This window comes from Stenella coeruleoalba (assembly GCF_951394435.1).
Source record: "Stenella coeruleoalba genome assembly, chromosome: 5".
In the NCBI taxonomy this organism is placed as follows: Eukaryota; Metazoa; Chordata; class Mammalia; order Artiodactyla; family Delphinidae; genus Stenella; species Stenella coeruleoalba.
In genome coordinates this window covers 9591545-9605374 of record NC_137150.1, presented here as the reverse complement: position 1 = coordinate 9605374, position 13830 = coordinate 9591545, and the positions used below count along the sequence as shown (strand labels likewise).

Below are 13830 nucleotides of genomic sequence, written 5' to 3'. Positions count from 1 at the left end.
ATAATTAACTAAAACTAGTTATGTAATACATATCAGTTATTTATACATAAACTACCTCTTCGTTACTTCTTTTTGAAGCATTTTATTTTTTTATTGCAGTATAGTTGCTTCACACGGCTGTGTTAGTTTCTGCTGCGCAGCAAGGCGAATCAGCCATACGTATACACACATCCCCTCTTTTATTTGGATTCCCTTCCCATTTAGGTCACCACAGCGCACTGAGCAGAGTTCCCTGCGCTGTACAGCAGGTTCTCATTAGTTATCTATTTTATACATCGGAGTGTATATATGTCAACCCTAATCTCCCAATTCATCCCACCCCCTTCTTTTTGATGCATTTTAAACTGTGATGCTATAAGATTCATGTAAAATCGATTCTATATGAATTTTAAAAAGTGATCATAAAGAAACATATAAATAGAGCTTTGAAGGGGGTGGAAGCAGGTGTGACGGGGAACGTCTCTTTCTGTGATTACAGATACTACCCTTTTGATCACCTACCGCGGTTTGTCCCGCAGCTTCCCCCTCCTGAGCCCTTTCTCTGGAGGAGGGGTCAAGAGAGCAGAAAGAAGGCGGAGGATAGAACAGGGCCCAGTGAGCGGGAGGCCGCGCGACACTTGGTTCAAGCACCTCTCTGAAGCCATAAGAGAGCGTGTATTACTGGCTCCAGGCCAGTACGTTTTAGGCTACATCCAGACGACAGCCGTGTTGGCCACATGTCATGGACTCAGGACCCAGTAGGCTGGGTGACTGATAGAATCTGAGGTATAAAGTCTATCTTCATCCCTCTTGAGTTTTTTCATTCTTCTAAAAAAGAGGACGGACGGCTGAATTTTGGAGGCAAGTGAGGATTGTGTTCCTGATTCATTATTGAGACCAACTTGCCAGCGCAAAGTCAAGTACAGGAACTTAATTATCTGGATAATTTGGGCACCAGGAATTCACTTTGCCTTTGTCTCCATTACTCGGCTAATTCAAATGATTAGATTTTGCCTGGGCTGTCACTGTTATTCCTACATAAAGTGTTTGTCTATAATAAGCTTCATGTTCTACAAACAACTGCTCCCTGGGTCTAGGAAAGCCAAGGACTGAGCTTCAGGGCTGTCTTATACTTACAACAGTTATTTAAACACTCCTTTAATTAAAGGGTGAAAAGTAGGAATTTATACCATATGCTTGTCCATGTGTGAAAGGTTACATAAGATTCTTCATTTTAACATCATTTGTAATGTTAAAAGATTGGCAACATCTTAGATGCTCATTAGTCTGGGGTTAAGTGAATTACGATACAGCCATATAATGAGATTCAGTGCAGGTGTGAAAAAGCACGAGGCCACTCTCTGTATTCATACAGAAGTGCTCTCCATAATACAGTGCTCAACGAGAAATCAAAGTGCAGAGCAGTGTGAGGATTATGCTCTCCTTGCACTCTGAAAGGGTAAGTGCAGGGTTATATTGGTTTGTACAAACATAGTTTATTTCTGAAGGATAAACACGAAACTGATAAAACATGGCTGTTTTCAATTGTCAAAAATAGGATTGAGCTGTGAAATAGACATGATTTTCATCTGTTTTGTTCACTAGTATTTCTCCAGTGTCTAGAAAAGGGCCTGGCATGTTGCAGGCGCTCAATATTTGTGGAATAAAGTGAAGAAAAACATAAAGTCTATCTTCAGCGAAGGCCCCACAGATGGGCCACTCTCATGGCCCCTGCCAGTGGGAAGAGGCCTTGGTAGGTTCTCTTTGGTTTCCCCTCATAGGTGGGGTACGTCCTGATTTCTCACAGTGCTTGGTATTGCCACTTCTCCACACTCACCAGGCAGCATACTGGCCACTTCCATGAGATTACATGTCCTGTTTTCCTAATTTGCTCCCAAACTACAGATACTAGACACTGGAGAATGGAGAGGGAAAGGATGTCCATGAGTGGGCTGAAAATAACCACAGTATGGATTATAAAAGTTCTGCAAGCAGAATGGAGTTCCTGAAGCAATACACAGGTGGTCCAGCAGAGGCCTCTTCTAATATAAAGTACAGAACTTTCACAAATGTAGAGAATAAGGCCTGAAGACTCTCTCATGTGACATATGGGCAACTCACATATAAACTCAACTTCAAACTAAGACTTCTTCTTCTTTTTTTTTTTAAAGACATTTCTTAAAGTATAGACACAGTCAGAAGTAAGAAAAGGTCAGGGTCTGGACATGCATTTTGGGCAGGTGGTTAAAAACATATACTTAAAAAAATAACGAAAGCACTGTCAAAATAATCATCACATGAGTGATGATAGGCAGGTTAGCACAAGAGTAGAGCTGACCATCTGATCTTGAAAGTTCAATATTTCATTTTGGTTTGGGGCAGGGAGATATTTACAAAGGGCAGTGTAGCCGTTAAGAGCTGAAATCTAGAGTCAGACTGCTTGATTTTGAATTTCTCCTCTACTCACTGGGGTTATAATTTGGGGAAACTGTATTAATCTCCGTGCATCAGTTTCTTCATGTGCACAAGGTGGATAGTAACCGTACACCTACTGCAGCTCTGCTGTGTGGGTTACATGAGATAATTCACGTAAAGCGCTCAACACAGGCCCTCGCGGCTGGGCTATTACTGTCGCGACTGTCAGTGTGCCCAGGGCCAAAGTACTTCACTCACCAAGATGAGTGTCCATCACCTTTGCACAGTATTTGCACATGGCATCCAGGTCATTCAACTGTCCTTGAAGGAGGGAAATCTGGGCTTCTAATTCTTCTTCCTAAAATGAAGGGAGCAAAGATATGAAAATGAAAAAAAAAATCAAAGAAAATCCCCAAAGTCCTCCAAATGATCTGAACTGTTAAAGAGCCACAGTGTCTTTTCAGCCCTAGACAGAACAAAAGAAAGCAACAAATAAACAACAGAAACCCACTACTGCCACCACCACCAAACCAGAGTAAGGGTAAAGTGGAGGTTTAAAAAATTCTGGACTTGGGCTTCCCTGGTGGCGCAGTGGTTGAGAGTCCGCCTGCCGATGCAGGGGACACGGGTTCGTGCCCCGGTCCGGGAAGATCCCACATGCCGCGGAGCGGCTGGGCCCGTGAGCCATGGCCGCTGAGCCTGCGCGTCCGGAGCCTGTGCCCCACGATGGGAGAGGCCACAACAGTGAGAGGCCCGCGTACCGCAAAAAAAAAAAAAAAAAAAAAAATCTGGACTTCTCCTAATTGAATGCCAGCTTTGCGCCACGTGTCAATGTTTACCCATACAACCTTGTATTACAGAAGTACATAAAATATCTTCAGTAACTGTGGACACACACAAATTGAGAGAGTAAATGGGATTTCGGTGGACCCTACTCCTTAGGCAGCTGGTACAAGACCATTACATTTTCTCACACACATTTGAGAAACCAAAGATTTCCATTTGTTTCAGACAAATCTCATCATTTTCTAGACAATGGTAATCTCTTAAAATGTGAGATTTCCCAAAGCACTTGGAAAAGTTCTGTCCCCACAGCCCATAATTAGCTGCTCTTAACCTTTCCTCTCTTGGTAGGATACTAGAGGATTGTATTTATTTGACTGTTTCCAGGAAAAAAAATACTCTGGGTGGGATAATTATCTAAATGGTAAAAGACAATCTAACTGTAACAAAAGGATAAAATGTGGGTTTTGGGGTTTTTTTTTTTTTTTTTTAAGAAAAAAAGGAATACATGCAAAAAAGTTCCCAAGGAAATTTCAAAGATTAAGGGAGTTTTTCTCAGAGAAAGAGTAATCCTCAAAGCTGGAGGAGGCTAGCAAATTGATTTTCGAGTGTTAGACACTTTTCTTTTCACATTAAGAATCCTCTGTGTCATCAAAAAAAAGGGAAGAGAAACCTCCCAAGAGATACTTTTTCTTAGAGACTGAATATAATTTGACACATAGATGGAAATTAACAGTTGAAAAGGTTACTTGTAGGTGTACCCCATTTAAGCAATACACATAGGCAGCACTGAAAAGCACTGTCTTTAACGGCTGCCTGGAGGCTGAGCCCTTAAGAATATGCATTTAAATGCCTGACGCAGAAAACAGACACAGCCATAGCTCTAAAAACAAATTACTGTGAAATGCCCACTGTAGGATTACACAAGCATGAACCATGTACTTTAGACATCCCACAAGGCGAAGCAGCCTCTCTTCTGATGCTCCAGTAAAGACAAATGCAACCAGGAGAAGCTCAGACAGGGAATGATTACTGGGGCCTTGGGTAGGTGGTTTCAGGGCATTCTTCTTCTCCTTTTTCTCCTTTGTGTCTGCACAAACTTGAGTTTCCCCGTTCTATCAGGACCCTACAGGAATCACAGAAAGAAGGCTACATCTGTGGGTTAACCCTGGTTGTGGTTCGTCTCCAAAGATGGCCACCATCCATTCCTTCCCTCCCTCGATGGACATGCTGTTCCACTTGTGGGACTCGAGGGACATTGTTCCAGCTAATGATTAAGAACTCTCCAGACAATAGGGGCTTCTTAGACAATGGGTGAATTTCCAGGATGTCCGGCCCCCTTCCGAGAAGGAGGGAGATAACAAAATGTAAAAAAGGTGTCTGTCAAAGACCAATCAGGCAGCTGGGGAGAAGGAGGGAGATAACAAAATGTAAAAAAGGTGTCTGTCAAAGACCAATCAGGCAGCTGGGGACAAGTTCCCTCTCTGGTCCGAGCCTAAGCCGGGACCAATCAGCAGGAGAACACAACCAAATCTATAATTTACATACGGGGAAGTGGGAACCTATAAAACTGACATATTCGCGCCCAAAAGGGTTCCTTCTTCGACCTCCTGCGTGAGGACCAAGGAACCCCGGTGCACCGGCCTTCAATAAACCTCTTGCGTTTTGCATCGACTTCCGACTCTTGGTGTTTCCTGGGCGAGTCGAAACTCCTAGGAGACCGCGCAGGTCTAACACACTCATCAAGAGGTAGTGTCTATTTCTCCTCCCCTCGAATCCTGGCTGGCCTGCCACTTGCCTCGATCCAGAGGATGCAGCAGAAGTCAAACTGCTCCAGCTGGGGGCTAGTGGAAGAGGCCTGCCAACTTCTGCTTTCTTCTGCTTGCACTAGAGGAAGAGGGCTACCATAGCTAGTTGTCAAGAAGCTCAGGCTAGGATACTGAAAGGGAGGAGAGACAAAATGGAGAGAAAGAGGCCACAGGAGAAGCAGTGAGGTTCTAGACACGTGAACGGCGTCTTCCTGGACCCTTCAGCTCCATCTGTCTGAAGCCAGCCAAATGAGTAACCCAGTCAGCATCGCGTGGAACGGAAGAGCGGCCTAACCCAGCCTTGTCCAGATGCCTGACCGGTAAACCTATGAGAAGTAACAATGCCGTTTTGAGAAGCGGGGTTTGGGGGTGGTTTGTTACGTAGTCACAGATAACTGACATGGGGGTGGAATGGGAAGAACACTAGAGTGGTATATGGCACGAGGAAATCTGACTTCTATTCCTGGTCCTGCCATTAACAAGTCATGTCAACTTCAGTAACCCTCTACCCAGTCTGGGCCTAACTCTGGCACCCTCTGGAGAAGGCAGAAGTTATATACTTTGCTCCCAAGGAGTTTACAAGCTTGGAGTTGGAATAGGAAAGGTATATTAACTAGAGGATGAGGGAGAGTACATGAAAGTCTTACAAAGAAATAAGAATAACTGCCCTGGGAATCCTGATCCCAGCCTCCTGTCCCTCCTATGGAACAAGTCACCTTTTCAATGTGTCACAGATACAAACCCAACTGGAAGAGTCTCAAACTGTACTGAGGCCAGCTCGTGGAAGTCTTTCGAAAGAAGGGGACCCAGGTATGGCCAGAGTCTGTCCTTGCACTCGGCTACCATTTGGGGTGCTGAGAGCCCGGAATGGACTAAAGGACACCAGGAACGTACCACCTCCTGGCTTAAAAACCTCTTGTCTATTTACTCTATGTATTAGTTTAGTTTGGATTAAGCCATCACTTCTTATAAGATGCAAAAGCCCTTGGGAGCCTTAATCCCTAGCAGTCATTCCTACCTCGATGGATTTATTGTATTCGGTTTATTTTCTTTTTAAAAGCTGGAAGGGAACAAGAGCTGGAGGGGACGCAGGCCTTGCCTGTCGGTGGTGAGGCACTGACAGCTGGAGGGAAGTACGGAGCTCAAGGGGGTCTCTTCCTCCAAACGTGTTACCGTGCTGGTAGGAACATGACTGTAAGGAAAATGGGCTGAGGCTGGCGCCCTCTGAACTGTGCAGTGCACAACCTGAACAAGCGCACAGGGCAGACTCGAGAGCATGGCAGCGGAAGCGTGCGCTGGCTGAGCACACGGGGATATAAGACACAGTCTTCCAGGCGTGCACTTTTGCGTAGGACACTGATGGCAAGTGAAGAGCGTCTTGCTTGCCAAAATCCTGAGTCAACCTCAATACAAATGGAATCTGCTCTGTAGAAAATGGCAGTTTTCATTAATTTAAACCTTTTTTTTTTCCCAAAGGAAAGCTGACACTAAAGCCCAGTTATGAGATAAGAGGAGCATTCTGGTTGAAACAGGTTGAGGGGCGCAAGAACCTCTTCCGTTTGAAAGTTTGAAATTCAGTGTATGATCTCTCTCGAGTTTGCTTAATCTTAAAATATTCCTAAGCCCTTCAACAATCACTCAGACTTTATAAATAGAAATGGCATCACTTGGAGGCAAAAGGGTGGCTTGTCATTTATTCTTCACTCTTTCATATAATTACAGATAAAAGAAGAGCCGAGAATCAAGCTTCTAAAATTGTGAGAACTGACTTTCCATTTCTATCTTAGCTTCTCAGGCTCCACAAGCCTCCCGACCAACATGCTTCAGACACTGGCAGCTTTAGTCCATTGTTTTCATTAATGGTCCTCTGTAATCAAAACCAGATGCTTGGCTAATTGCCTTGAGGTTTTACAAAAACAACCGGTTAGTGTCATTTTTATGTATAAATAAGACATGAAGAGAAACGCTTACTATATTTACTTTCACATACATGTTCTGTCACAGGAGGGAGGATGGTGAAACAGGGCGGAATTCAGGGGAAGACACACCTGGGTTTGAATCCTCTTTCTACCAGTTACTGGCTGTGTAATCTTGAACAAGTTGCTTACTTTCTTGGTCCCCTCAGCCCCACTTGGCAGTATTGGTGGGAGGACCAAATGATAACACATGGAGAGTGTCTGGCAAAGAACAGGTACTCCATAAAGGCAATTATTCTTTTTTTAAACATTTTTTTTTATCAGGTCAAAACAATAAAATGGATTTTAAATACAGAGGTCTATGATTCACTCTTGGTTTAAAACTTGTATGTGGTCCAGCCCAGAAAGATGAATTAGGGCTTGGGAGCCCATTATTGTCTTAAGTTCTGGATAATGAACTGATGTGTAAGGCAAGAAACGGATGGAGGATTATGAAGTAGGGTGGTGTGCAGACCACGTGTGCAACACACAGCACCAGATGGACCTGGCAGCCCTGCAGACAAGGACCAAGGATGAGGGCCGTCCCATCAGAAGAGGAAAACAGCCGTCATCTAGCCCTTTTATAGTGGTTAGAATAGGCCTGACCCTGCGCTTCACGTGCATGAACTCATTTAATCCTCACAATAAACCTATGAGGTAGACCCTCTCATCATGTCCTACATGAAACGTGGTCTCCTCTGTAAGCCACGTTCTCTGGAAGTGATGCCAAGGTTGACAAAGCTGTTTCAGAACCCAAGTCACTTAGCCCACTACTCCTATTTCCCCATGTGTATATATTCTTTCTTATGCTTGATTACTACTAGGACTTACAAGGAATAACCTCGTATCTCAAGTTTCCTTTAAGAGAAATTCACTATTTCCAATGTTAAGTCCTAACCCCAAATGGCTTACTAAATTATTTTCCTTCAAAAACACTCAGGTATGATTGGCTGTGTTCCATTTAGTTTGCGGAATGATTTCTGCTTGGACTGTATCTGGAGAAATGTGTTTTGAATTTGCTTTTTAAAAAGTGGTGCTTCTACCACCATTCACCCCCAGATAGCTGATGCATCATTACACTTCCACTCACATATTATATGTCTCAAGTGTTTAAATTGTTTTATAATATATGGATTATATATATCAATTTTGTTAAATGCTTCAACATCTTTGTGTTCTTTCTGGGTTAATAACAGGATGGGATTTTGCAGTTTATGGTTTATTCATTAATTTTTTCAACAAATATATTCATTTGTATTGTGCTGTCCCTTGTGGGAAATATAATAACAAATGAGACATGTATTCCAACCTCTGCAAATTTAGCAGGAGGTCAGACCTATACATCAAGGCAAGAGGGGGGTCAGGGAAGTTTTGCAGCAGATATGAAAAAAGAAACTTCACAGTTATGGGGAGGGCAGATGGCCTCCACAGAGGTAGAAATGAAGGCAGATTTTCTGGAAGAGGCAGCATTTTTGATGCGTCTTGAAGAAGGGGGACTTGGCTCAGAGGAAACGAAGGAAGATGTTTTAGGAGGCAGGGACCCAGTGAACAAAGGAGTAGAGTCAGAAAAGTTCGGGACACAGGCAAAGAGCCTGTCACTGAGTCGAGGAGGGCGTGGAGCACAGCGGGAGTGGAGGACCGGCAGGAAGGCTCCCCTCCCTCCCTTCCGTCCCTATTATTTCTGCTTCACATACTGAGGTTTTGGGGGCTGGGGCCCAACGTGCGCACTGCGATGCCCACTGCCCTGACACGCTGCCCTGCTCGTGATCACACAGGCGGCAGCAGGGTCCTTGTCCACGGACTAATGGAGACCCCGGCGCGCTTGGTTTGGAGAAAAGTGGGGCAGGAAGGGCACCAGGGTGGAGTTCCGCTGAGCTTCCGAGCGGGGTATCCTCAGATTGCAGGGCGGCAGACAAGCAACCGACACCGACTGGCAGGCAGCAGGAACAGGCTAAATATAGCAGCCAGAAGACAGGAGAGACACCCTGTCGTTATCGAGCAGATGGGTGAAGAAGGAGTGGGAAGTGAAGGAAACGGAAAGTCTCGAGGAGAAAAAGTGGGAAGGCCTCAGATGTTCTGAGGAAGCTGTGGTTACATAGGGCAAAATACACACATGGTGTGGATGGAACCCCAGCCGGAGCATATGGTGTCAGCAGAGGAAGATGCCACTGGAAAACACAGACGAGGAGCATGAAGAAGGCTTTTCAGGAGCATAAAAATCAGTGCTCTGGGTGTGTGACGCAGGGAGCGAGCTGGAGCACAGTCGGCAGCCCTAGCATCAGTGTGTATCACACCCGCACGGACCGCCTCTGTGACCCCCACCCGAGAGCCGAGCTTGCTGAGCCTCAGTTTCCTGTTTATAAAATGGGGATAATAATAACCCCTATCTCAGCTGACTGTTGGGGATTGATTACATGAGATATTCCAGATGAAGTGCTTTGCACAGTGCTTGGTGAATGGTAAACGCTCAGTAAATGTTCCTTTTGTTGTCTTTAGATTATTAGCAGAGTTTCTATAAAGTTATTCCAAGGAATTATGGACACGGGCAAAAACAACTCCCAGGAAATTCCTCGTCCTTTTGACACAGATCCGAAATGTCTAATGACAGGGGACTTGGTAACCTGTGGTACACATTGATGCACAGAATATTATGCAACTTGAAATTAAATGTTCTCATAGGAGAACATTTAACAATAACATATATACTGACCAGAAAAGTAGTAGGTAAAGAATGATTCTGTTTTTGGAAAAAAGGGGAAAGACATTCAGCAAACTGTTTATATTGGTTATTCTCCAGCCGGTGCGATTGTAGGTCATTTTCCCTCTGATTTTTTCTGGATTTTCTACAGTGAAATCAGATCATACTTCTGTAATCATCAAATCAAATTATTATTCAAATAACATAATAGAGAGAAAATAAGATAAAAAAGTAAAAGGTGATTAACTAAGGAGAAAAAGGAAATATTAATATTTTTAAATTACCAAAACTGATTCCCAGTCAAACTGAAAGCAACGCTGTAGTCTAAACAAATCTATTCCCTAAACAACACTAAGCAGTAAGAATAACTTAAATGAAATAACTTGTGAAAAAGTAAATGACTATAATATTTCGCCCAATGTACAATATGCAAGCCCTGAGCAGCATTTTCAGGGTAGTGGTTCCTTTCTCTGCACTTAAAGTGGGAACATCCCTGGTTGCTGTTCTTCAGGGGTTGCCTAGAAAGAATGTGATTCTTAAAGACACAAAAATGGAAAGATGGTTATCACATTTCCCCAGTAAACAAAACAGTTCCTATTTTCAGACAGGATGTAAACAAACATGTTAAATGTGAATGAAAAAGGCCTTTAGAAATTTTGAACTGAAACTCAAAGCTTAAGGTATTTAGCAACTCATACCATTTCAGTGCTGGAATTTCCTTTAGAGATAATATATTTCAACCCCTTATTTTTATAAATAAATTTTAATATGGCGAGGTGGCTCTCTAGGAGCACAACTTACACAAGCGGACTTTTTTTTTTCTCAGTCACTGAAGCAGTGCTATGTCCCAGCACTGAGATGCATACCACCCGTGGACACCAGAGATGTCCTTCCTCACAGAATGGGTTTTTGTAACAAGCACGGAGGCCCCTCCCTCCTCCCCATGTCATGCTATAATGGGGTGATGCTCCTTCCGGCCTGTTATAGCCTAGAACAAAGGTGCTAAAACCTAAACTTGACAGTACTTTATGAATTTTCATACTTTAGTTTCCTCCAGCAAGCTGAATAAAACAACTACATTAAGGAATACTGCCCTGGGTTAGATGGGGGAGTAGGAAACACCAGAAATCTGTCTCCCCACCTATTCAATAATTGCACCAGCAGAATCTGCCTGATGTAACTATTTTGGAATGCTGGAGTCTATTGAAGACTGTCCACTTCCCGGGGAAGGCATGGCGGGTAGATTGTAGTTAATTTCGGTCCATTTCAGCTCTTAGCACAATAGGAGCTACCTGGGGGCTACCCCACCCCCTGGCCCTGTGGCAGGCAGCTGTGCCCTTGTTCTTAGAGCAGCTTGCATGCAGCTTGTGGGAGCCAGAGTGGGCAAAAAGGACCCTGCCCTTCAAATATCAGGGATCTGCGCTGATCACTGATTGCTGTTTCTGATCACAGAGGTGCAGACAAAGAGGAGGGCGGGCATTGTCACACCTCCTTCCATTATTGCAAACTTCTCCCTCTCCAGATGAAGTGACTTCCAGTGGATTTAAACAGCCTGCACCCTTTATGCCCCACTTCATTTTTCTCTTTCTCCCCTTTGGGGAGCCAGACATTAAAGACTAGGACATTTAGATACTTAATATTTTGTAATAACCTATAAGGGAAAAGAACCTAAAAAAGAATATATATATATACACATACATATATATAATAAATAAATAAATATATACATATATATATGTATATATTTATCCCTAGGATGCAAGGATGGTTCAACATATGAAAGTGTGAACAACACCACATTAACAAAATGAGAAAAAAAGGACGATCATGTCAATTGGTGCAGAAAAAGCATTTAAAAAAATTCAACAGCCTTTCATGATAAAACCATTCAATTAACTAGTGAAAGGAAAGTACTTCAACATAATAAAAACCATACATGAAAAATACCACAGCAAACATCATATTCAATGATGAAAGACTGAAAGCTTTTCCTCTAAGATCGGGAGTAGAAAAAACAAGGATGTTCCACCTTCACAACTTCTATTCAACACTGGAAGTTCCAACCAGAGCAATTACACAAGAAAGAGAAATAAAAAGCATTCACATTGGAAAGGAAGAAATAAAACTATCTCTGTTTTAAAATGACATAATCTTATATGTAGAAAATCATAAAAACTGCTGAAAGAAATTAAGGAGAAATAAAATTCCAAGGTCATGGATTAGAAGACTTAACATGGTTAGAATGTCAATACTATCCAAAATGATCTACAGAGTCAATGCAACCTCTATCAAAATCCCAATGACATTTTTTCAGAAAGAGAAAAATTCAACCTAAAATTCATATGGAATCTCAAGGGACTCTGAGTAGTCAAAACAATCTTGAAGAAGAACAAATCTGGAGGACTTACACTTCCTGATTTCAAAACTTACTACAGAATTACAGTAATCAAAACAGCATGGTACTGGCAAAAAGACAGACACATAGATCAATAGAACAGAATAAAGAACCAGAAATAAACTCTCACATATAGGGTCAAATAATTTTTGCAAGGGTGCCAAGACCATTCAATGTGAGAAAGGACAGTATTTTCAATAAATGGTGCTGGGAAAACTGGATATCCATTTGCAAAAGAATTGAGTTGGACCCTTATCTCTCACCATAAACAAATAATTAACTCAAAATGGATCAAAGACCTAAATGTAAGACATAAAACTATAAAACACTTAGAAGAAAACAGAGCAAAACTTCATGACGTTAAATTTGGCAATGATTTCTTAGATATGACACCAAACGCACAGGCATCAAGAGAAAAGGTAGAAAAACTGGACTTCATGAAAATTACAAAAATTTGGTGCATCAAAAATTTTTCTGTGCATCAAAAAACTGTGCACAAAAAATCAAAAAAATTGTGGTTTTGTGCTCAACACAGTACAAAGGCAGCCCACAGAATGAGAGAAAATATTTGCAAATCATATGTCTGATAAGGGATTAATACACAGAACATATAGAGAACTCTTAAAACTCAATAGCAACGAAAAAAAAAAAACCCAACCTGATTAAAAAATGGGTAAAGGACTTGAATAGATATTTTTTCAAAAAAGATATACAAATGGCCAACAAGCACATGAAAAGATGCTCAACATCACTAATCATCAGGGAGAGGCAAATCAAAACCATAATGAGATACCACCTCATACCTATTAGGATGGCTACTATCCAAAAAGCAAATAATAACAAATGTTGGTACGGATGTGGAGAAACTGGAACCCTTGTACACTGCTGGTAGGAATGTAAAATGGTATAGGCTGATGTGGAAAACAGTATAAATGTTTCTCAAAAATTAAAAATGGAATTACCGAATGATCCAGAAATTCCACTTCTGGGTATATACCCGAAGTAACTGAAAGGGGAGTCTCAAAGAGATATTTATACACCCACGGTCACCGAAGCATTATTCATAATAGCTAAAATGTAGAAGTAATTCAAGTGTCCACTGACAGATGGATGGATAAGCAAAATGTGGTAAGGACCTACAATGGAATATTATTCAGCCTGAAAAAGGAAGGAAATCCTGACATATGCTACAACGTGGATGAACCTTGAAAACATGCAAAGCTACTCACAAAAATACAAATACTGTATGGTATTTACATACAGTACCATTTATATGAGATACTTAGAGTGGTCAAAATCATAAAGACAGAAAGTAGAAGGGTGGTTGCCAAAGGAAGGGTGGCGAGGGAGGCGAGGGTTATTGTTTAACGTGCAGTTTCAAATTTACAGGATAGGCTGAGTTATGGAGATGGGCGCACAACACAATGAACGAATTTAATACCACTGAACTGTACACTTAACAATGATGAAGATGGCAGATTTTATGTCCATTTTACCAAAATAAAAAAAAGAATACTGCCTTCTTATAAAGTGAAAAATGGCCTGCCCTAAAATAAGCGTGGCCAGGTGAGGCATGGGCCAGGCTTCTGCCAGCCGGGCTCTCTAATCACTCTCCCTCATTTGATCACTAACAGGGACCATCTGAACCTGTTCCCCCCGCAGCAGCCCACGAAGAGCTGCAGGACAGGGCCACCAGATGAAATAGAGGGAGAAACTTATTTTTCTATGCAAACATTTGCTGTATTGTCTTTTAGCAAATCCCTCAAGTTGACCAATTACATAATAAATCCACATTCA

The 13830-nt window shown here is 42.2% G+C and overlaps 1 protein-coding gene across 7 annotated transcripts in view; it reads right to left on the bottom strand.

Annotated features, from left to right (window-relative positions):
• Positions 1 to 13830, bottom strand: part of TBC1D5 (TBC1 domain family member 5) — a 532640-nt gene that overhangs the window by 18585 nt on the left and 500225 nt on the right. For all 7 annotated transcript variants that reach the window (XM_079921169.1, XM_079921174.1, XM_079921170.1 and 4 more), the window contains one exon: positions 2653 to 2752. In XM_079921169.1, the coding sequence (XP_079777295.1) occupies positions 2653 to 2752 (100 nt within the window). The remainder of the gene's footprint in view (positions 1 to 2652; positions 2753 to 13830) is intronic.